The following is a 25339-nucleotide window of genomic DNA, read 5'->3' as shown; positions in this document are numbered from 1 at the left end:
CCTCCTGCCTCCTCTCTTCTACCCCTCATCCTCATCCCTGCCCTCTCTTCTTCCCCTCCTCTTCTCTGCCATCACCTCCCTCTTCCCCCTCCGACTCTCTCTCTCTCTCTCTCTCTCTCTACCCCGGCTCCCTTATTATCCCTCCTTGCTCTTCTCTTCTCGTCCATCTCCCTCTCTCTCTCTACGTTCTTTGCCCCCAACTCAGTACATTACTCCTTTATCTCCCTCCCCCTCCCTTCCCCATCGCAATATTACCACTTGTTCATTCTACACGTGTACACATTCAGGCAAACCAACACACATATCCACTCTTTGTTTAGTATTTAGTATTTTAGCCCTTACAGAAGAAGTTTACAGCTGTTCAGTCTCAGCAGCAGGCCTCTTTGATTGTCTGTATCATGAGTATGTACGGTTCAATTTCAGTACTTTAATGTTTACAGCTGTTCATTCCCATATATCTCTATCGTTAGCAATAGATGTCCCTATTATAATTACAGCATCCACTTGATTATTCTTGCTTTATTTCATGCATCTAGATACATCTAAATTCTCTCGAAATTGGCTATATTTGCTACCATCTCGAGATCTTCCATTACCTAGATGTATTCCGGCCTATTAGATCTATTTTCTCATTCCAGGTATATATCTTCATTTCATCTCTCATTTAACATCAAAGACATAACTTTAAAGAATTCTTATTCAAATATTACCAAGAATCACGAAAACACACTTGAAAACCACAATAACTTCCATCAAAGTTTGGCAAAAGAGCCCGATTATATTACTAGAATTATGAAGACGCACTTGAAAACCACGATAAGTTCTACGTGAGCCTGTCAGAATTAAGATCCCTAATGCATCACTTACTAGAATCATAATAACACTATTAAACACTACGGTGTCTTAAATTCTTAATACTAAACTTGCTCACAGTGCATAACAATGAAAACCCTATTAAATCCCATATCTCCACGGCCCACAGCTTGCAAATGATCGCCTATAAGAATGAGAAGGCAAATAGATGGAAATTCATTGTCATTCACTACCACCATGTGCACCGTACGAACACATCCCCAAGTTGTCTAGCGGAAAAACTGCAAATTTGTTCAGGTTAAAACTGTGGTCAGGAGAGTTGTTTAGTGGTCTGAGAATGAGAGAAGGGAGTGTGCATGTGGTGGAAGGGTGGTGGTCCTAGTGGAAGGGGTGGAAAGACGAGACCGCTGAGTGGATGATGAAGAGGAGGATGAGGAAGTGGAGGAACTGAGAAAATGGATAAGAAGTGGAGAGGATAAAGAGGGTATGTAGTGTATGAAGTAGGGAATATATGTATTATAGAAGTAAGAATAATGAATGAAATGGAGGGTGGTGGAGAGAGGGACAGAGAGAGAGAGAGGCGAATGCAGTGAAGTACAGGGGCACCAGGGGAGAGAGGAAGGACTGGGAGAGGAGAAGGGGAGAAAAGAGCAGTGAGGGTTTGGGGGGAGCAGGGAGAGAGGAGAGAGGGAGAGGAGGAGCGTGGCTGGGGCTGGGTGCTGGCTGGCTAGAGAGAGCAGCTGCTGTTTCACTCGTGGCAGCACCCGGCACGCCTCCACCACACTCTCCTCCACCACTATATTCACCATGGCCTCCACGTTAGCTCAAGTCGCCAGGGTAGCCCTCACCAAGGCCCCGAGCCATGCCAGGGTCGCTGTGCCTACCGCCATGGCCCAGAAAATGTCATGTGAGTTGATGCAAATTCCTTGTCCTGTACCTTGAGAGTTGAGAGGGACGAGAAGGGAATGGTCGTGCCTAAGTGTCGGGGGAGGGCATTATTAGCTTTTCCGGGGGTATTATTCACTCAAATCACCTGCAGAAGTCCTATCTATCGGTCAAGGTAGATAGGAATGTGAATTATGGAAGATTTATTGAGCAGAAATGCCTTGCCGGGACGTGAGGCTAACGCAGGGGGCTGATTGTTTCTTATGCCTCCATTTTTGCCTCACTAGCGCATGCATGGGAACACCGCAGGGAAACAGGACTCTTCACCATAACTGTTGCATGAATCTTATCACTACATCAAGGAAGACATGGGGAATGAACGTACTGGGGCTGACTGAATACTCTAGCCCCCTCTGTGCCTCCATTTTGCCTTCGAACGCAAGCATGGGGACACCACGGGAAAGGGACCTGTTTGCACCTTCCCAGGAGTACTTTGTGTTTGTTGTTGTCAAGGAGGGAAGCTTTGGGGGCTACAATTATATAACCCGGTGCTGCTACCCACAATGACCTTGAACTTGGAGAGGCCCCACGTATATTGTTTTTCTCTTTCTTAGCCCCAAATGCTTCTCGGAATACCAATGTTGGAAAGACCCCGGTAGACTTGTTTTTGTGAGGGAGTCTCTGTTATCTTCCTCATTCCGGGACTTGGGAGATAACAGCGGAAAATGCGTAGTGACCACAAACGAGTGCATTGACCTATCAGTTTATAAGTGAAAGGAAAATACACATAGTTATTAGTATATCAGAATCAATGTATACAGGTAAATTAAGATTCTGCCTGTTAATATAGAGACGAAAATATATTTTAATGTGATATGGTCATTACAGGGTGCATTCGCCGGAGAGATGATTTAAATATAGAAGCTGATAGATAGCAAGTAATGGAAAAGTACAGGTAGGAAATCAGGCTTAATTAGATATACTCAGGTAATATTCAAGACATGTTACCTTGTTGTATGGAAGTTGTAAATTTACAATCACGTTTCTCTCAGTTATAAAGAAAAACCCGGGAATGAAATAAGATGCAAAACTAGACTTAATTAAACATACAGATACGGTTAATCAATTAAAACCTCTATTACCTGTGTGAATAGAGGCCAGATTTACCCAGTTTTCCTTATAAGGTGATGGAAAAGTACGGCACGGGAAGGAAATGAGAGAAATGCACTTAATGGGAAAAATACAAAGAAACAACAGGTAAAATTGAGCATCACGGTGTTTGTGAGGGTGATGCTGATAGTGATGATGGTTGTTTGTGAATGAGAGCACGTTATAAAGGTTAATTCGTAGTATTTAATGACCTGCCGGCAACTTTAGCGGCCTACGTGACCTACTGAGAGAGAGAGAGAGAGAGAGAGGGGGGAGGGGGGGGGTTCTGCCTGCCGGTGTTTGCCTGCCCTCCTCCTCCTCCTCCTAACTGCTTTGCTTTCTTTCATTTCTCTTCCGTATTTTCTTTACTTTTACTTTTCTCTTTTTACATTTTCTCTGGCTTTCTCCCCTCATTCCTTCCTTTCTCTTCTCTCTTCCTTCGCTGTTGTTTATTCTTGCTTTCCTTCTTTCTTTTCCTCTCTTCCTTCGTCTTTCCCTTCAGGTGACCCTAATCCCTTCTATCTCCGTCTTTCATCTTCCTTTTGGTAAATTTTCACTATCTTCTGTCCCTTCCATCCACCATCTGTTTCTCCTCCTCCTCCTCCTCCTCTTTATTGCCTCTATGTCATGTCTTTCTTTTCGTCTTCTTTCCTTACTCCATTTTTCTTTTCTTTTTATCTTCCTTTCTTTTAAGTTTTCATTTCTGGTATTTTTTGTAATGTTTTCTTTTTTATTATTGTATGCTTACCTATAGCTAGTACACTCTCTCTCTCTCTCTCTCTCTCTCTCTCTCTCTCGTATATATAAATATTTTTTTTTTTTTTTCTTCTTTTTACGATGCCAGTCATGCAATAAAGCTTCGGATTCCCTCTCCATGCATTCAGACCCTCCTTTCATGCATTCTGATCCTCTTCATAGCTCCTCGTTTGGGGTTTGCAGTCTCTTATTGTGATGCAGTTTGTGCGTGTGCCTCACCTCAATCAATCCTTTCACTCTAACTTAAGTCTCTCTCTCTCTCTCTCTCTCTCTCTCTCTCTCTCTCTCTCTCTCTCTCTCTCTCTCGATGTTTTTTTTTACCGTTTTCTTAAAATTTTCACTGGTATTGATTGGTTGAATCTCTCTCTCTCTCTCTCTCTCTCTCTCTCTCTCTCTCTCTCTCTCAGTATTCTTGTGAGATCTTGTGACTATGTGTAATGAGAGAGAGAGAGAGAGAGAGAGAGAGAGAGAGAGAATGACTGATATGTATAGAAATTATCGGTGTGTGTGTGTGTGTGTGTGTGGAGGGGGAAGGGGGGAGGGGAGAAAAGTTATCATAGGTGAATGTCCTCCTTCTCCTCCTCCTCCAGCTAAAGGTTTCTTGTTTATACTACTTATATTTCGCAATTATTCTCGTTTTCTCTCTCTCTCTCTCTCTCTCTCTCTCTTTATTTTTCAGTGACTATTTTTATCTTTATCCTTTGCTTACAATTTGTTCTAATGTATTTCTTAAAACATTTCCATTTATTATTTTTAACTTCCATTATAATCTTGTATTTAATTTTGTTCTTGTTTATTTATTATTTTTTAGCAATCTTTTTTTTTTTATCTCTTGTTTGTTTACTTCTCAATGTTTACCTTATTTGTTTATCTACGTACTATTTTTTTTTTTTTTACCAATTCATCTGTCAGTTTCCCTTTTGTGACTACTGTTTATTTGTAAGAGGGTTTTTCAACACGAGAGAGAAACCATCAACATTCTTTAAATCTCTCTCTCTCTCTCTCTCTCTCTCAGTTGCCAGGTTATTGAAGGGAAAAAGGTAACTGTTTTTCAAGGTTTAGGTCATCAAGGAAGAGAGAGAGAGAGAGAGAGAGAGAGAGAGAGAGAGAGAGAGAGAGCCGGTGAGAGGCTGCTGGCACTGAAGGGATAGTGCCAGTGTGAGTGCCAAGGTTATATTAAGAGGGTGGTGGTGGAGGGAGGTGTCAAGGTGTAGTGATGTAATTAATGGGGGGAAGGGGGTTGAGAGAGAGAGAGAGAGAGAGATGATTAGCTGCCAGTATTAGTGAGAGTGAAAGATTTATAGGTCTCTCTCTCTCTCTCTCTCTCTCTCTCTCTCTCTCTCTCTCTCTCTCTCTCTCTCTCTCTCTCCACTTGAATACCACATCTTCACAACTTTCCAAAGGCTCTTGTTGAAGTTTCATGGTCTTCAGGACAGATTAACAAGATTTCCTCATTAACAGTAGAATCACTCTTGAGAGCCCAGCTGATCATGTCTGTGGCCTTGGAAAATATATAGTTATAATAGTTTTAGTGAAGTGACAAGTATTTTTAAGGATATTTTTATGATTCTAGTGACAGATTAATAAGATTTCCTCATTACTAACAGTAGAAACGCTCTTGTGAACCTGGCTAATCATCTCTGTGGCCTTGGAAAATGGTTATAGTGAAGTGACGCGAGTTTTTAAGGATGGTTTTTGACTCTAAGGACAGATTAATGAGATTTCTGGATTATTATTAGTAGAAACTCTCTTTTGTTAGTCACCTCTGTGGCCTTGGAAAATATGTTATGGTGAGAGAGCTGTGTATTTCAGGGTACAGTACACACACACACACACACACACACACACACACACACACACACACACACACACACACACACACACACACACACGCCATAGACAGCATAATGTACATTGTTAAGGTACACACAAGTTTGGCAGGTGTGTGTGTGTTGCAACAGGGAAGTTAAAGGGATGCAAAATTTGAAATAGGGCCAGAAATAAAAGAGATTGACAGTCTGTGTGTGTGTGTGTGTGTGTGTGAAGAGTTGGGTTTATTTTGGAGTATATGAGTGTGTCAGTGTGTGTGTGTGTTGTGTGTCAAAGTTGTGAAAAAAAAGTGACAGAATGTATATGTGTGTATAAGAGAAGCCATGTTATTTTTAGTGTGTGTGTGTGTGTGTGTGTGTGTGTGTGTGTGTGTGTGTGTGTGTGTGTGTGTGTGTGTGTGTGTGTGTGTGTGTGTGTGAGGTTATAGGGATCAGGGAAAAAAAAAAAAAAAAAAAAAAAAAAAAAACCTTGACAGGAGACTTAAGTTATAAAAAAAGTATTTGGTGACGTTTGGTGAATGTTAAGGAAATGAAGCTGTGAAGGAGTTTTTTTTATAATTCATCCTAGAAGTTATTAAAAAGTGAAAGAAAATATTAGATAAAAAGTTCAGTCCATAGAAAATCGTAATAAGAAGGATTATAGAGTATTTAAGAGGGGGTCTCAAGACATCCCTTTATTTTGTAACTCTATCAGACCTCTATGGGGACTGGCAACTAAGTAGACATATTTATTTTAATTTTTATTTTCTTGGCCAGTCATCCCCTCTTACATAAAATAATAAATAAAGAAGAGAAAACCATATAAAGATGCCAGGAAGATAATGTAATGTGAATATATAAAAAGAGCCATGACAGATAAGTATAGAAAAGTGTCATGTCATTCCTTACCACTGACACTGTGCCAGGAGTAGTAGTACTGTTTGATGCCCAGTGCCAGAAGTACCTTGAGGGGAGTGCCAGTAATAGTGACACTCAGAACACTTTGTAAATAAAGAATGCAACAGTGTACCAATGCACAAATGAGAGCAAGACAGACCCAAATAAGAACAATAGACCCAAATAAGAGCAAAAAGACCTAAATAAGAGCAAAATAGAGAAAATAAGAGCAAAATAGACCCAAATAAGAGCAAAATGGACACTAATAAAATGAAAGACAAAATTCCTCAACAGAATAAAAATTATGTGCCCAGATTTGACTAAAAGTAAAAACAGATAAATAAATAAATGGATAAATGGAAATAGATGGTGAGGTAAACTAGACATGTTTTTAGCAATTAATATCCAAGTAAGAAAACTAAAGGAGGAGGAGGAGGAGGAGGAGGAGGAGGAGGAGGAGGAGAAGAGGAGGAGGAGGAGGAGGAGGAGGAGGAGGAGAAGAAGAGTTGCAGGAAGAGGAAAAGAAGAAGAAGAAGAAGAAGAAGAAGTAGAAGTAGAAGAGGAGGAGAAGGAGGAGGAGGAGCAGAGGAAGAAGAACAAGAACAAGAACAACAACAATTATAAGAGGAGGAGGAGAGAAAGAAAAAAAGGAGAAGGAAGAGGAGGAGGAAATTAAATGGTGTTTATTTAATGTAGTACAGTTTAAGTATGTTTTCCTTACTTTTTTTTTTGCAGTCTTTTTTTTTTTTTTAATGTATCACAAGTTAATAAGGGTGTCGGTTTATCTGCAATAGTTTAATGGAGAAGTTGGGAAGGATTGGATAAGTAGATAATTAGTTAAGTGGAGTTTATTGTATTTTTTTTTTCCATCTTTTTGTAGTGTTGTTAATCTGTCGTGTCTTATCAATGAACCCTTTCTGTACAATGGCGTGTTTCCATATTCTTTCTGCTATTCATCCAGTATGCTTATTTATTTATTTTTTCCCATCTTTTTATAGTCTTCTTGATCTATCATGTGCTTTCAATGTTTAACCCCTTCAGTACCATGATGTGTTTCCATATTCATTCTGCTTAGTTTTGGTGATTTTATACAGCTTCAGAAACTCATGTTGGGGATTGGAATAGTGAAGACTGTGGCCATTAATCTTCTGATCTCAATAGACCCTTCCTAATGTCAATAAAGTGGTCTAATTGTACACAAATCTCAAGGTAAAAATGTGTCCTACTACTGAAGGGATTAAAATAGTGAAGACTGTGGCCATTAATCTTCTGACCTCCACAGACCCTTCCTAATGTCAATAATGTGGTCTAATTGTACACAAATCTCAAGGTAGAAAATGTGTCCCAGTACTGAAGGGATTAAAATAGTGAAGACTGTGGCCATTAATCTTCTGACCTCCATAGACCCTTCTTAATGTCAATAAAGTGGTATAATAGTACACAAATCTCAAGGTAGAAAATGTGTCCCAGTACTGAAAAGGTTAATAATTCATTGGATAACTAAGATAAGTAGTGCAAAGGAGTTTATCTAAGTGACGCCTTCCTTCTACAGTTTTCTTAGTGTATCATGCTTTATTTAGATTATTAGGTTATCTCTTTATCTGGTATTGATTCTAGCTCTCCTTTGGTTTGATTCTTTTTAATGGTTTCCCACATGTGTTCCCAGTGTTTGCTTGTTATCCAGAGTTGTTGAAGTGAAGAGAGAGAAAAAAAAGTTATTTATTGGTAATTGAATTAGTAATGCTACGTGACACTTCCTTCTACCAGATAGAGGCAAAATAAAAGAAATAATAATAAAACAAAGAAATAGAGATAATTCAGTTTGAGATATATGTTAATACCCTAAGTTTGTTACCAAGAGAAGCAGCATAGTCCAGCATACCCAAGCATACCCCAACACAGGCCAGCATTAACCCAGTATAGCCTAAATCACCCCAATACACTTCTTCCTGAGCTTGTGAGTAGGAGGAAGCCTTGCAGGAGGAGGTAATGAGTTAATACAGTAGAACAGACCTTAGAAATGCACTGCCCCTTCCTCTTCTTGTACTGTGTGATGTCATGCTTGTTATCCCATTCTTTCTTTTTTCTCCCTCCATCTCTCTCACTGTCTTTTTTCTTCCTTTTTTCTTTCCTCTATGTAACTTTTTTTTTTTTTTTTGTTTTCTTGCTGTCTATTGTTCTCTCTCTCTCTCTCTCTCTCTCTCTTTTTTCCAGTTTTTCTTCTTCTGTCTCTCTTTTTCTCTTACTTTCAGTTGATCTGTCTTTTTTTGTTGTCTTCCTTTATCTATCTTCACTTTTTATTGATTTTTTTTTGTCTTTTTCTCTCACTCCATTGTTCTCTCTGCTTCTGTCTCTCTTTCCAAGTCTTTCTTTTTCTCTTACTTTCTGTTGATCTGTCTTTTTTTTTGTCTTCTTTATCTATCTCTCTCTTACTGTCTGTTCTTCTTTCTGCTTCTGTCTTGTTTTCTGTCTTTGTCTTTTTCTTTTGCCATCTTGTTCTGTTTCTTTTCATCTTTCTTTAACTGTCTCTCTCTTTCTCTTACTCTCTGTTGCTCCTTCCTGCTTCTGTGTCTTGTTTTTGTCTTTCTTTATGGCTCTTTTCTTCGTCTTTTTCTCATATTGTCTGTTGCTCTTCCTATTTCTATCTCATTTTCTGTCTTTCTTTGTCTTTTTCTTATTAATTTTCTTTTTCTGTCTGTTGTTCTGTCTCTTTTGTCTTTCTTAACCTGTTTTCTTTTCTCATACTGTCTGTTACTCTTTCTGTCTCTGTGTCTTTGTTTTCTTTCCTTATCTGTCTGTATTTAACTTAGTGTGTGTATCTCTCCTCCTCTGTCATCCTCACTCTTCCCTACCACTGTCCATCCATCATCACAAGGTAGCCATCTCCTCCATTGTCCTCTTCAGCTCATTAGTCTCATTTTCCTCCACATCATATAATTTAGTTGGTTTTGCCGTATCCTTGTCTCCATAGTACTAGATCCCCTATTTCTCCTCTTAGTACTGGGAATTGAGTATAACTGGGTGCTTCTAGTATTGTTCTCTACAGGTTTTTCTTTTTCTCTGCCCCAACAGACTCAACAGACAAGAGGATTGAGGTGAAGAACCCTGTGGTGGAGCTGGATGGAGATGAGATGACCCGTATTATCTGGGAGAAGATCAAGGACTACCTCATCTATCCCTACCTCAAGGTGGGTTCCTGCTGTCCTGTGCCCTCTCTTTGTTTGTATTTATGTTATTTATTGTTTTTTTTATTTATTTTTTTTTTTTCCTCTTTGTGTGTTGATATTTCTTTCTTGTTCGTCAGTATATTAATATTTTTTTTACCTGTTTCGCTTTGCTCCCTGTCTTTGTATGTGTTGATCTTGATAAAATAAGAATAAATGCAATGTTAGTCTGGTCAGGGAGTGGGGGGAGAGAGGCTTGCAGCAAATTAACATAATAGGTTTAGATTATGTTTCATGTGAGGAGTGTTTGTGTTTTGTTTCCCTGCCATGGTTACTCACCCAGCGCTGCCATTGTGTGTGTGTCTGTGTGTCGCTTGTCACACTTTAATGTCACTACCACAACACCTCGGAGTGCTTATGTGTATTTCCCTCTTATAATACCATATGTACACCATCACCTCTGGCAGTATCCATAGAAACTTGTGCTACTCCTGCTTGTCGATGGTTTTTGTTGACGTTGATAAGTCATATGTAAAAAAGATGAAATAAATAAGATATGGGTGAGAGAGGTGTTAGATTGTTAGTGGTGAGTCATCAGGGAGCTTCAAAAGACTAGACAAAGTTGTGGATTGGAATGATCATAGGTAGCATGGTTTGTATAGGGGTGAAAATAGATAGACATGTTTTTTAAGGGAGTGGAGATAGGTAGTCATGCTTTATAAAGGAAGTGCAACATGTAGGACTGATGTTCCTGTTATTAGCTTCTGTAACCCCACCTAACTTAACCTAACCTAACCTAACCACCAGATCGACTGCAAATACTACGACCTTGGGCTGCCTTACCGTGACCAGACCAACGACCAGGTGACCATCGACTCTGCGCTGGCCATCAAGAAGTACAATGTAGGCATCAAGTGTGCCACCATCACCCCCGATGAGCAGCGCGTGGAGGGTGAGTCAGCCAGTCACCATCACCACCACCACGCCTTGCTGCACCTGAAGGGAGAGAGATGGGATTTAAACTACACTGTGCATATTTTCCTTCTTTTAAAACAACCTAATTTTACACTTGCCATGACAATATCCTTTGCAACACCTTAGGGGAGAGGTGGGACTCAAACAACACTGCACAAACTTTCCTCCTTTTGAAACAAGTTAAAATTTGCTTCTTAAATAGTGCAAATAAAACTTACTTCTCTTCTTTACTCACTAGATAACTCAGACACCCATATCTTCACTACACGTGTTAGAATAAGTTAGGTTGTGCTGTTGAATTGTTTGGTTACATTTAGCCTAAGTTGCGTTACATTAAGGGTTTGATTGGGTATCTTAAGTTAAATATGTTGTATTTTGGTTAGGTTAGGTTAGGGCAGATAAAGATTAGATTAGGTTGGGTTACATTAAGATTTTGGAAAAGCAAGACCTGACCACAAAATAAACAAAAATTCATCCCTTACACAGAATTCAAGCTGAAGAAGATGTGGCTGAGTCCTAATGGCACCATCCGTAACATTCTGGGCGGCACGGTGTTCAGGGAGCCCATCATCTGCAAGACCATTCCCCGCCTGGTGCCCGGCTGGACCCAGAGCATCATCATCGGCAGGCACGCCCACGGAGACCAGTACAAGGCCACGGACATGGTCATCCCCGGCAATGGCAGTGTGAGTCGCTTGATCTCTCTCTATTAATGTTTATCTGCTTGTGTTTTTCATTCATGTGCATTGATTGGTATCTCTATTGATGTTTGTGTCTTCATTTGTGTGCATTGATTGGTATCTTTATTGACATTTACCTGTTTGTGTTTTCATTCATGTGCATCGATTGGTATTTTTATTGATATTTACCTGTTTGTGTTTTTATTCATGTGCATCGATTGGTATCTTTATTGACATTTACCTGTTTGTGTTTTCATTCATGTGCATTGATTGGTATCTTTATTGATATTTACCTGTGTGTGTTTTTATTTGTGTGTTAATTTGTATGCTAGTCCCCTTGTAGGTCTGAGACAGGTGGCCAGAACAATGGAACAAATATCTTAAAACCTCTGTCTTCAGTGAGTTTAGGTCACTGGAAGATGGAAATACACTTTTTTCTAATATTAGGTTAACACAGTCTGCTCAAACAAATCCAGTTAGAATTTAACAAGAAATTTAAACTAGTGGGAAAAAAGAAAAATCTCAGTGACTGTAGTGTCAGAAATAGACTAATAAACTCTGCCTATAATGTCAGAAATGAACTAATGAACTATACCTGTAGTGTCAGAAATAGACTGATACCTATACCTGTAATGTCAGAAATGAACTAATAATTTATACCTGTGCATCACTTCACCACAACACCTGTTCTTCCTGTCCAGGTTGAGATTGTGTACACTCCTGAGGGCGGAGAGCCACAGAGGACCAAGGTGTTTGACTTCAAGCAGGGCGGCGGCGTCACCATGGCCATGTACAACACTGACGAGTCCATCCGTGACTTTGCCCACTCCTCCTTCCAGGTACTGTGAGGGGCTGAGGACTTTTGATGGTTTGGGGTAGGACTGATGTGGAGTGAAAAATTAGTTTCTTGCTCTATATTTTCTTTTTTTTCAGTTTTTTTAATGTAAGAAGGAAAATCTAGCCCACTTAGATGCCGGTTCCCAAGTAGGTTTGAAAGAGTCAGCCAAAAGAATGAGATAAATGTCTTGAAACTTCCTTCTTCAATGAATTCAGGTCATAGGAAGGTGTGAATACAGAAGCAGTTACAGTGGATAGATTAATAGAATAACCTTTCTTTGTCTTAGTGAAGGTGGAAGCAGGTGGAAGGATAGTGAAATGGACCAGCCTTTTTTGCTTTCTATGTAGGTGGTGGATCAGTGTTGCAGTGGATAGAGTAATGTAACCTTTCTTTGTTTTGATGAAGGTAGAGAGAAGTAAGTGGAAGGATAGTGGTGTTACAATCTTTCTTGCTCTTTGTCTTGATGAAGGTGGAGACAGGCTGGTGCTGGAGTAAGAGATATGGTGACTTTTTTCCTTTTATATGTAGATTATTGTCACAGTGGATGGATTAATGTTGTGACCTCACTGAATACACACTTGTTGAATGCTTGATAGTAAATTTTAAGCACTACTTTTTTATAAACTCTTAATTCTGCAGTGGAATATCTCAAATTCTAAACTATTTTTTGGTATTGGTGATAAACTAGATAAAACATAATACTCTTTCATTATATGGCTAACCAATGGATGCAGTGAGTCTTTCTCTATCCTAGCTAGAAATAAACATACTAACATGAACACTAACCTAACATAATCCTCTATTATTATATGGCTCACCAATAGACACATCAAGTTTTTACTCTACCCTAACATTAACTTAACTTTTACCTTAACCTACCCTTACCTTACCTTACCTTACCTTACCTTACCACACCACACCACGCGTCACCTTACCTAACCTTACTTTGTCCCTAGGTGGCACTGGGCAAGGGCTGGCCACTGTACATGTCCACCAAGAACACTATTTTGAAGCGTTATGATGGTCGCTTCAAGGACATCTTTGAGGAGATCTACCAGGCAAAGTACAAGGTAAGCCACTCTTCCTTTTTTTATCCTTTCTTCTATGCCAGTTTTTTTCCTTCTTTTTTTATTGTAATGGTTGTTTATCTTCATGTACTTTCTCCTCCAGTTCTTCCCTTCCTTTTTCCTTAGTGAGTGGTTATCATTTGTTTGTTTTTTCCTCTCATTGTCCATTTCTCTTGCATCTTCCTGTGATTTCCTTCCTTTGCTACATAATTTAATCTCTCTATCTGTTTTATCATTGTTTTGGCAGGTCTTGTTCAGCTACACTGCTCATTTCCTTCCTTTGCTACATAATTTCATCTCTCTATCTGTTTTATCATTGTTTTGGCAGGTCTTGTTCAGCTACACTGCTCTCTCAATTTTTTATCTCCTTATCATTCTTTTGGTAGGTCTTGTTCCACTACATTTTTATCTCCCAATATTTATCTCCTCTTAATTTTGGTAGATCTTTTTCAACTACATTTCTCTCTCTCAATTTTTATCTCCTTATCATTCGTTTTGTAGGTCTTGTTCCACCACATGTCTCTCTGTCTCTTCATTTTTAGCAGATTAACTCAAAGAAAACCACTAATGCCTGAGAGAAAAAAAAAAAAAAAAAAAAAAAAAAGAATACTGTCCCTTTGCAGAATAATAAAGATTAACCAGAAACAAAACCTCCATGCGTAAGAAAAGAACATGCATGATTTTAACCAAGCACCTCTGTACCAATCCTCCTCCTCCTACTGAAATAAGATGAACCTGAAATAGAACCTTAGTACTGGAAATATCACCTCAATACCTAATAAAACACCAAGGCATAATTTTAACGGAGCACCTTTTTCCCCATCCTCCTTGTTCAAAAATAATGATGAACCTAAAATAAAGTCTCAATACCCAATAGAAAACAAACGCTAAGACAATTTTACTAACCAATCACTCTCCTCCCATCCTCCCTCTGTGGAAGTGATACGTAAAGGTGTTCAGAAATGCTTTGCTCTTGCCATGACTATTTTCCAAGGCCACAGGGATGACTAGCGGGGTTTTCAAGAGTGTTTCTCCAGTTAATAATGTAAAAATCTTGTCACTGCCTTGTTTCTCTGGTTAATGTAAAAATCTTGTCACTCTGCCTTGTTTCTCTGGTTAATAATGTAAAAATCTTGTCACTCTGCCTTGTTTCTCCAGTTTATAATGTAAAAATCTTGTCACTGCCTTGTTTCTTCTGTTAATAATGTAAAAATCTTGTCACTCTGCCTCTAGAACTGTAAAAAAAATTCTCGTGTAAATGTAAATAAACCCTCTTGCAATGGTGGAGGTGAAGCACAGAAGTGTTTGAGAAGCCAAAACGTCAATACCTAAATAAAAGAAAATAAGGCGCGACTAATAAAAATAGAAAAATTATTTTAACCGGGCATTCCTTCCTCCCTGGCAGAAAGACTTTGATGCCAAGGGGATCTGGTACGAGCACAGGCTGATTGACGACATGGTGGCTCAGGGGCTCAAGTCGTCTGGTGGCTTCGTGTGGGCCTGCAAGAACTATGATGGTGATGTGCAGTCCGATGTGGTGGCTCAGGGCTATGGTGAGTGTGTGTGTGTGTCCCCTTATCTTTGTTGTCTCTATCTCTGTTTCATCTTAGTGTGTGTGTGTGAGTGTGTTTGCCAAGTTGTCTCCTTATCTTTGTTCTCTCTATCTCTGTCTCATCTTTTATTTTGATAAGTCTTGTTTACCCACATTTCTATATCTGGCTTTCTCATCTTTGCAAATTATAAAAAAAAGATAAAAAACTAATGCCTGATTAAAAGTGATTGTGTGTGTATTTACCTAATTGTATTTACCTAATTGTAACATACGGGAAAAGAGCTATGCTCGTGTTGTCCCGTCTCCATATCTATTAATGTCCAGCTTTTTCTTAAAATCATGAATATTCCTTGCGTTGACCACTTCCACGTCTAAACTATTCCATGCTTCCACCCTTCTATGAGGGAAGCTATATTTCTTCACATCTCTCCTATAAGTGGCCATTTTTAGTTTTTTCCCATGCCCTCTCGACATTCTTCCATTCCACATACACAGATCTTCCCTATCCATTTTTTCCATGCCAATCATCACTCTGTATATTGCTATCAGGTCTCCCTTTCTTCTGTTTTCCAGGGTTGGAAGTTGCATTCTTTTCAGTCTGTCTTCATAAGTCAAATCTCTTAAGTCAGGCACCATTTTGTTGCAGCCCTCTGTACTTTCTCTAGTTTCCTTATGTGTTTCTTTAAGTTCGAGCCCACTGTATTGTTGCATATTCAAGCCTCGGTCTTATCATTGCAGTAATTATTTTCTTCATCATTTCTTCATCTAGATATACGAACGCCACTCTTATGTTCCTCAATAAGTTCAATACTTCTCCAATTATTTTGTTTATATGTCTCTCTGGCGATAGGTCATTGGTAATTGTCACCCCAAGGTCTTTTTCTTCATGACTGGTTTTATGTCTTCATTTCCTATCTTGTACATACTCCTGATTCTTCTTTCACTCTTGCCAAACTCTATTTTCTTGCATTTTGTCGTGTTGAACTCCATTTGCCATGTACAGCTCCATTTCCATATTCTGTCCAAGTCTTCCTGGAGTAGTTCGCAATCTTTGTCACATCTCACTTTTCTTAACAATTTTGCATCGCCTGCAAATAGGCTCACATAACTGGACACCCCATCCACCATGTCATTTATGTAGACTGCGAACATTACTGGTGCCAACACTGATCCCTGTGGAACTCCACTCTCCACCAATCCCCATTCTGATGGTCTGTCCTTAATTATTGTTCTCATTTCTCTTCCTACCAAAAGTCTTCCATCCATTTTAGTAAACTGCCATGCACTCCTCCTACCATTTCAAGTTTCCAGATCAGTCTCTGGTGTGGTACCTTATCAAAGGCCTTTTTTAAATCCAGATATATTCCATCAGCCCAACCATCTCTTTCCTGTATTACATCTATCACCCTCGAATAGTAACATATCAGGTTTGTCGTGCATGAACGCCCTTTTCTAAAACCAAATTGACACTCACAAAGTATGTCATTTTTCTCCAAGAAGTCTGTCCATCTATTCTTCACCACCCTCTCACACATCTTAGCTACCACACTTGTAAGTGACACTGGTCTATAGTTCAATGGGTCTCTCTTGTTACCTGATTTATAGATTGGGACAATGTTAGCTCTTTTCCAGTCTTGGGGCACTACACCTTCCCTTAATGAGGCATCAATTACTTCACAAACTTTTTCTGCCAATTGCTCCCTGCATTCTCTTAAAATCCATCCTGATACCCCATCAGGTCCCACAGCTTTTCTCACTTCTAAACTCCCCATCATGTTCTTGATCTCCTCCACAGTTACTTGAAACTCCTTCATAATCCCTTTCTGTTCCATTACCAGTGGTTTGTCAAAAGCAGTCTCCTTTGTGAATACCTTCCGAAAGCATCCATTCATAGCCTCTGCCATTTCCTGGGATCTTCACTGCATACTCCATTTACTTCTAAACTTTCAATACTTTCTCTATTTTTGATGTTGTTGTTCACATGTCTGTAAAAAGCCTTGGTTGGTCTTTACATTTATCAATTATATCCTTTTCTTGTTTCTTTCTTTCTTCTCTTCTAATCAACACATATTCATTTCTTGCTCTTTTGTAACTTTCCCACTGCTTAATCCGTCTTTTCCTTCTCCACCTCTTCCATGCATCCTCTTTTCTTGTTCTAGCCTTTTCACATCTATCGTTAAACCAGTCCTGCTTTCCAACTTCTATGTTGTCTTATTGGTACAAATTTTTCTCACCTTCTTTGTATATTTTTATAAATTCCTTCCACTTTTCATTTGCTCCTTAGCACTCTTGAATTTCATCCAATTTGTCTCTTGAAAGAATTTCTTTAGGTTTCCAAAATCTGTCTTGGCATAATTCCATCTTCCCACTTTATATTCTTCATTTCTTCTAGATTTCTCTTCATCTATCACCTTGAACTCCAAAACTGCATGATCACTCTTTGCTAAAGGGCACTCCACCCTCATCTCCTCAATGACCATTGGCTCTGTACTAAAGACCAAGTCCAGTCTTGACGATGCTCCTCTCCTCCAAACCTAGTATCTTCTTTGACCCACTGAGTTAACACATTTTCCATTGCCAGTGTCAATAGTGTATTTCCCATGTTGTCTCTGATCCTTCCATTGACCAGTCCTCCCAACACACCTCTTTACAATTAAAATCTCCCATCATTATAGTTCGTTCACAGCCACCCAACATTTCTTCCAGACATGTTCCTGTATCACTTATCATTTCTTCATATTCCTGTACTGACCATGCATTTGTCTTAGGTGGTACGTACACCACTATGTAGTGCCTCTTTTTCCTTCATTAGTTTCTGCTCTGATCTTTAGCACTTCTGCCTTTCCCATACCTTTTTTCACTTGATCCACCTTTATATCTTTTTTAACCAGCAACATCACTCCTCCTCCCATCTTACCTACTCTATTTCTTTTCCAAACATTATATTTCCCTTCTCCAACCATCATCAGGTCTTCTCCCTCTCTCAGTTTTGTTTCAGTAAGACCCACAATATCTGGGTTCTTGTCCTCAAGTAATCGTTGAGTTCTAAAATCCCCGATATCACTCCATTTATGTTGGAATACATTACATTTCGCTCATATGTAAGTTTCTTTAGTCCTTTCTTGCTGTACTTTTCTGGGTTATGAACCACTTCCTCAGTCTCATATCCAAGATTCTCCAGAAAACTCTTTCTTCTCTCTTCTGTCCTCTCTTCATTTTTTTCAAAGCCTCCTTTCTCAACTCATTTAACATTTCTCTTCCTTTTCACCGAGATCTCTTCTCAACCAAATCTTCCTTGTTGTTTCCTGCTGGGCTAGCCTCCATGACTTCTCCACCAATTCATCTACATCCTTTTGTGACTTAAGTTTGATTCTTATTGGCCTCATACCTTCTCTTGTGAACTTTCCAATTCTATGGAAGTCCTCTATTTCTTGTACTAGGTCTTTTCCCTCCTCCTGCACCACATTAATGATATTATTTATCACCTTTTTTATGTTTTTCTCTCTCTCCATTTTACTCGGTGTCTTATCCTCCTCCACACCAAATATGTGTGTGTGTGTGTGTGTGTGTGTGTGTGTGTGTGATTATGACATACAGGAAAAAAGGTAATGTTTGTGTATTTACTTAGTTGTAATACAACTATCTAGTGACATACAGGAGAGGAACTAAACTTGAATTGTCACATCTCCATAACTGTTTTTTTTTTCTAGTTTGTCCTTAAAATTGTGAATGTGTGTGTGTGTGTGTGTGTGTGTGTGTGTGTGTGTGTGTGTGAGAGAGAGAGAGAGAGAGAGAGAGAGAGAGAGAGAGAGAGAGAGAGAGAGAGAGAGAGAGAGAGAGAGAGAGAGAGAGAGAGAGAGAGAGAGAGATTATGACATACATGAGAAGGGATAATTTGTAAATATAGGAAAAGAGCAATTTTTTTTGTATTTAGCTAGTTATGACATGGAAAAAAAAGAGCCATTTGTTAGTGTGTGTATGTGTGTGTTCATAGGATCTCAAATGCTCTTATCAATACAAAAAAAGAAGACCAGTTAAGTCCTATGCTTCTATGGTTTCTCTGACTTGGCCTTTATATCCTATACTGAATTACTCTTAAAATACCAGTTTAATTGTTTGCTCCTATGCTCCTCCTGTGACATGTGGCCTCCTTCAGGTTCCCTCGGCCTCATGACCTCTGTGCTGATGTGTCCCGACGGCAAGACCATCGAGTCTGAGGCAGCCCACGGGACAGTCACTCGCCACTACAGGGAGCACCAGAAGGGGAACAAGACCTCCACCAACCCTGTTGCCTCCATCTTTGCCTGGACCCGCGGCTTGGAGCACCGTGCCAAGCTGGACGGCACCCCTGAGCTGGCCAGGTGGGTGCCAGGGTGCCGAAGGATGAGGAATGGGTCTTGTGTTATTCTTCTCTCTCATCCTTTTCTTCCCTGGCTCTTGTTTTCTCATCCTTCTTGTTTGTTTTTGTACTTCTTCTTTTTCATCTTGTCTTGGTTTTTTCCATCTTTCTCATCCTCCTCTTCCATTTTTCTTATTTTTTCATTTTCTCTCCATCCGTTTTCTCATTTTTTCTCCCTCCCTCGATTTTTCTCTTTCTGGTTTCTTATTCCAACTTTCACTCCTCTTCAGCAAATATCTGTTAACATTCATTCTTTTTCTCTCCTTTTCTGGTTCTCATTCCTCAAACACTACCTCCTCTTCTAACCTTCATTGTCTTTCTCTACCTCTTCTAACCTTCACTGTCTTTCTCTCTCTACCCGTGTCTCATTCTTGTGTCTTCTTGTTCTTTCTCAGCAAACACTACTACCTCTTTTAACCTTCTCTGTCTCTTTTTTTTTTTTCACCTATTTCTCATTCCTCTACCTTCTCACTCTTCTTGTTCTTTCTCAGCAAACACCACCACCTCTTTTTAACCTTCACTGTTTCTCTTTTTTTTTTTTTTTTTTTTTTTTTTATCTATTTCTCATTCTTCTGCCTTCTCCCCCTTCCACAGCAATCACCACTATCTCTAACCTGCATATCTCCCCTTTTCTCTCCCTTCTCACTCATCCTCACCAACAACCATCACCACCACCTTTTCTAACCTCCATCTCTCCTGCACCTTCAGGTTTGCCCAGAGTCTTGAGGCAGCTTGCATTGACACTGTGGACTCCGGCAATATGACCAAGGATCTGGCTGGCTGCATTCATGGACTCAAGAATCTGAAGGAGGGAATGTACCTGCACACCAATGACTTCCTGGAGGCTATTCGTGAGGAGCTGGCAAGGAAGATGGCTTAGAGAGGAAGATAGCAATGGGAAAGGCCTGGAGCAAGGAAGATAGCAAGTGGGGAAGAGCCTAGAACAAGGAAGATGACCTAGAAAGCAAGATAACACAGTGGGGAAGGGCCTGGAGTGTGTGGGAGATGTTGCCATAAGTTCAAAGCTTCATTGTGGGACAGTGTAGTTATGAAGGAAACAAAAAAGTTGTACGGGAGATTAAAGATACCTGTGTCTGATTTTTTTTAACTTTTTGTTTTGATTGTTCTTACGTGCTTGTGTAAGGAATGGGTAGATCTGATACGAGCTTATTCTTGTGCTAAATGAAGCCTTTTCTTTGCTGCAGTGAAGGGGATTGGAACCAGTGTTGTGAAGTCTGTTTTAAGATTTTGTAAAGCAAGTGAAGGGAATCCAGTGTAGAGAATGATTTGTAAAGAAAGTCAAGAGGATTAAATTGTGTCAAGAAAAGTGAATGGCATTGAATTGTTTATTGAGGTGTTTATAAAGAAAGTGAAGAGAGTTGAGTTGCCTTTGAAGTATAAAGTGAAGGGAATGAAATTGTTTTTAAGTAATTATAAAGAAAGTGAGGAGCATTGAATTGTTTTTAAGGTATTTATAAAGAGTGTGAAGAGTTTTATTGTCTTTAAAGTAATTTTGAAGAAAGTGAAAGGAGTTGAATTGTCTTTGAAGCAATTATAAAGTGAAGATAATTTGTACAGAAAATTAAAACAATTTGTCTTTGGAATATTTGTACAGAAAGTGAACATAATTAAATTGTCTTTTTGGAGAAAACTGAAGAGTATTTGATTGTCTTGAGAGGAAAATGGAGGATGTGATTGTCTTATAAGGAAACAAATAATTTAATAGATTATTGTCAGTGAAGAAAACAAGAATATTCAGTAATATTTAGAGATAATTAAATAGTCTTGGGTCAAAACTGAAGAATAAGTAAGAGTGATATGTAGAGTGAAAAAATAGAAGAATAAAGTCTTAGAAAAGTGAAAAAGAAATATTAGGAAGAAAAAAGTGTCTTAGAAAAGTTAGGAAAAAAAAAAAAAAAAATAGGAAGAACGAAATGTCTTAGAAGAGAAGCAAAAAAGTAGCATGAAAACAAATAAACAAGTAATATTAGCACTCAGAAAAACAGCAATAGAAACAGAAAGCATTACCTTCACAATAGCAATAGACAGCAATAGTTTTTACACATAGACTATTACAAACCCCCTTAAGAAACTGTATGTGAAATGTAACCTAAAGAAAGCTGTAAAAATAGTGTTAAGTCAACCCTCAGTAACCCCAAGTACAGTGGTGGCCAGAAGTGTGATGTCCTGTTAGCCTTTCCTTTTAGACCATTGCTACACCCTGTAATGCTGGCTGTCCCTGGTGGAGGATGAGCTGCTGGCAGGCTGTGAAGAAGGGTGTGAGGTGAAGACGGAATGAGGTGGAAGGGTGTCAGCTGGAAAGGCAGGGTGTGAGGTGAATGAAGGGTGAGGTTTAGGCAGGGTGTGAAGTGAAGATGGTGTGAGGTGAAGACAGGGTGTGAGGTGAGGGTGAGGTGTGATGTAAAGGAATGATGTGAGGTGAAGGCAAGGTGAGGTGATGGCAGGGTGTGAGGAGGAGGTTGGGTGTGAGGTGAAGGGAGGGTGTGATGGAGTAGAATGAGTGTGGAATGCTACTTGGATCCTGAATAATTGAGAGAAGGAAGAGTAATTGAATATTGGAAGTTTGTCTTGAATGATTGATGGACAAACTGTGTAAGTGATGTTTGACCAAATAACAGAAAATAATAAATAGATAGGATAAATAAAGAATAAATTAATACATAACAATAACAATACTAATAATAATAGTGAATATGTTGCAATTAATTTTTGACTGATAGACAACACAAAACAAGAAATTTATAGAAGAAAATGTAAAAAAAATAGACTTTCAAGAACTGGACTGAAACACACAAAAGAAATAAAGATAAATAAAAAGACATCCCAAAAGGCACAAAACTAAAAAGAAGTCAATGCAAAAAAAAAAAAAAAAAATAAAATAAAAAAAAATAAATAAATAAAAAATAAATAAATAAAAATAAATCAATCAATAAACCCATAAATCAGGAGTTCTCAACCTGGGATTTGCAAACTGACAGAGATTCACAAAAAGATTTCCAGGTTTACCAATATGGCTGATCTAACAGTATCATTTGTAGTAACATTGCATACTGAGTTTGTGTCAGTTACTACATGAAAATTCTGTTCAATGTCCTGATTACTGGGGTTTGGTAGATGGTCTTGTAACTCAGGGGGTTCTTAATGAGAGAAAGGTTGAGATGCCCTGCCTTAAATGAATGTCAGATTACAAAAAAATGAAGAAATATATAACAATGAAAATCAATCAATAAATAAACCCTTATATGAATGCCAGATTACAAAATGAGAAGAAAAAAGAGAAATCAACCAAAAAAAAAATAAAATAAATAAAATAAAAAATAAAATCTTAAACGAATATCAGATTACTCTCAACAAAAGCCAAAGAGACAGTCACACTTCTGGGCAATACTGTGCTATAGAGACAGGAGACATTACCACTACCTTAGGAGACAAACACATGAACTTAGTCACCCTAGAGTGGATTACCTAGAGTGTCCGCTGCCCTGTGTTAGCATTATCTATCCCTTGTCACCCTAGGCACTCCTGACACCCTGTAGAGGAGAGTTTATGTGGCGTTTATGTTTATCAGGGAAGCGCCATTACAAAGGCAAGGCTTCCTGACCAACACCTGACCTGACCTGTGGATAGAGAAGAGATTAATGTGGGCAAGGAAGTTTATGTGTGGGTAGAGAAGACCTAATGTGGGTAGGGAAGAAATTAATGTAGGTAGAAAAGAGTTAACATGGGTAAGGATGTTTGTGTGGCTAGGGAAGAGATTAATGTGGATAGGGAAGAGTTAATGTGGATAGAGAAGAGTTTATGTAGATAGAGAAGAGTTTATCTGGGCAGGGAAGAGAATAATGTGGCTGGAAAAGAGGAAAAGGCCTAATGTGGGTAGGAAGAAGGAAGAAATTAATGTGGGTAGGGAAGTTTTTGTGGATAGAGAAGACCTAATGTGAGGTAAGGGAGTTTAATGTGGGTAGGGAAGTGTATGTGGGTATGGAAGTTTTAAGTGGGTTGTCTTGATATTAAGGACAGTTTGGAGGTGGACAGACAGAGAGGAGGAATGATCTGAAACTGCACCATCACAAAATAAGGAAAAAAATCAGGAGTTGAAACAGAAGACCAGGAAAATCTAGAGTTATATGAGAAAACCACGGAACACAAGGAAAATCTAGTTATATATATATAAAAAGGAAAAAATGTAGTAATATCAGCAAAACGGAAAATCTAGTTACAGAATCAGATAACAAGGAAAATCTGGTTACATCAATGGAAAACAAGGAAAATCTGAAGTTACGTAATCAGATAACAATGAAAACAAAAAGAAATCAATGCAAAAAAATAACAAAACAAGGAAAATCTGAAGTTACAGCCAGAAAACAAGAATATCAGAAGTTAATAGTCAGGACAAGAAAAAAATCTGAAGAAACTATTGAAGGAAAATCTGAGGAAACAAACTCTGAGGTGAAACACTAACACAGGCAGAGAGAGAATCACCTCAAAACAAATGAAAACACTGAAAAAATTAAAGAAACTGGAGAAACACTTGACGGAGAAAAGGTAAACATTATGATACAAACACCAATAAAATTAAAACACAAAAATAATAAAAAGAAAAATGAAGGAATAAAAATACTACAAATCTGAAAAGCAAGCAAAACAATAAATCTAATGTAAAAAATATTCTTAACACAACTTCAACTGTGGGAGAAATTTGTGTTGCAGCCTGAACACCACCAGGCACAGCATTTAATGGCATTTATCAAGGTATTTGAGGAGGTTTTCTCAACTCTAGTGATAAATGAAATAGGATCCCACACTTTGAATAACTCTAAATAGAATCTTTTGGAGTTTTGGTGATTCTAGTGGCAAATTAAATAGGTTCCCACACTTTAAATAACTCTGAATAGAATCTTTTGGAGTTTCAGCGATTCTAGTGACAATATAAGGATTTCATACTTTTAAGAAACTAAATATGAATTCTTAGGAGTTTTAGTGATTCTAGTGACAGTTTAATAGACCCTACACCACTGGCAGGGGACAAACACCCTTGGGAACCTGACAAATAATCCCTGTGGCTCTTGAGAACACCCCAGTGAGAAAACAAATTATTTCAAAGCACAGGAAGAGAAAGAAGAGAAAGAGTTGAGGGTTTAAATGGTGACTGTGTGTTTGGGAGAGAATTATGGGTTTAAATGGCGACTGTACAGTATTTGAGGAAAAGAGTTGTGGGTTTAAATGGCGACTATTTGAGGGAAAGAGTTGTGGGTTTAAATAATGACTGTGTTTGAAAGAGTTTTGAGTTTAACCTCTTCAATACTGAGACACATTTTTACCTTGAAATTTGAGTACGATTAGACCATTTTATTGACATTACGAAGGGTCTATGGAGGTCACAAGATTAATGGCCAGTCTTCACTATTTCGTTCCCCTACATGAGTTTCTGAATTCAGAATGAATATGGAAATGTGTCATTGTACTGAAGGAGTGACTGTGGTGACTGTGTTTGTTAGTTTAAAAGGTGACTGTTTATTGTTTCCTCAAGGCATTACGAGAAGTCTTCCAGCACAGTGAGGGGTTGGCGGTATCTTGTCCTGGTGGTGATCTTGCCTTGTAGTGTTCGGAAAGCAGTACAAATCACACACTGACAATCCTACGAGACAACGCTCATCATTTGGACTTTTTGTGTGTGTTGTTTTTGAGTTGATATTCCACTTGTTGTTCTTTTCATGGGATCTTTAAAAATATGTATAAAAAATTACAGACAAGACATATTCTTCTTGTGTGATCTTAATTTTTTTTTTTTTTTTTTGCTTTCTCGTTTACATTTTTTCTTTTTTGTGTGTGATCTTAAAGTTGATATTCCTTTTTCTTTCTTTTTTTTTTTTTTTCCATGGATTCATTAGAGCCATCCTCAAACAGAAAGTGTTGATGCTTGTACTTTTTGTTAAGGAATTGTTTTGAGTGGTGTAAAGGAAACAAGATGAGATTTGTCGCTTTTTGAGAAAGTTTTGGTACAATCTTAAAATATACTGTGGTTTGTAGCTTTTTTGGAAACCTTTTGTGAAATGTTAAAAAAGATATCTATGGTTTTTTGTGGTTAACTTTTGAACAATCTTAAGAAATAAAAACAAGACACAATGCATGTAGTTTTAGGGAGAAATGTTTGTCTTTAAAATATAAACATTCTGCTCTCCACTATTTGTAAAAAGTTCATGCAAAGTTTTTAAATCTTGACAAATGAAAACTTCTCTCTCTCTCTCTCTCTCTCTCTGAAAAACATGAATCATCAATGAAAAATGTTGAATGATCTAAACTATGAACTAACTGTCTCTTCCCTACACTGAGAAAAA

At 38.5% G+C, this 25339-nt stretch overlaps 1 protein-coding gene across 1 annotated transcript; it reads left to right on the top strand.

Annotated features, from left to right (window-relative positions):
* Positions 1–1532: 1532 nt before the first annotated feature.
* LOC123499242 (isocitrate dehydrogenase [NADP], mitochondrial-like) lies at positions 1533–20639 on the top strand. Its single transcript, XM_045247013.1, has 9 exons — positions 1533–1720; positions 9381–9496; positions 10280–10424; positions 10934–11133; positions 11829–11966; positions 12922–13035; positions 14438–14585; positions 18741–18945; positions 19692–20639. The coding sequence occupies exons 1-9, from the start codon at positions 1621–1623 to the stop codon at positions 19861–19863; spliced, it is 1338 nt and encodes a 445-aa protein (XP_045102948.1). The 5' UTR covers positions 1533–1620; the 3' UTR covers positions 19864–20639.
* Positions 20640–25339: the final 4700 nt, after the last annotated feature.

This window comes from Portunus trituberculatus, chromosome 8 (assembly GCF_017591435.1).
Source record: "Portunus trituberculatus isolate SZX2019 chromosome 8, ASM1759143v1, whole genome shotgun sequence".
Classification (NCBI taxonomy): domain Eukaryota; kingdom Metazoa; phylum Arthropoda; class Malacostraca; order Decapoda; family Portunidae; genus Portunus; species Portunus trituberculatus.
This window is presented reverse-complemented; position numbering and strand designations above follow the sequence as displayed.

Bases quoted from the DNA above. Each gene is read 5' to 3' on its own strand.
- LOC123499242 (XM_045247013.1), top strand. From the start codon at position 1,621: ATGGCCTCCACGTTAGCTCAAGTCGCCAGGGTAGCCCTCACCAAGGCC. The intron at 11,967-12,921 runs GTACTGTGAGGG...CTTTGTCCCTAG, and splicing joins TTGCCCACTCCTCCTTCCAG to GTGGCACTGGGCAAGGGCTG. The intron at 13,036-14,437 runs GTAAGCCACTCT...CCTCCCTGGCAG, and splicing joins TCTACCAGGCAAAGTACAAG to AAAGACTTTGATGCCAAGGG.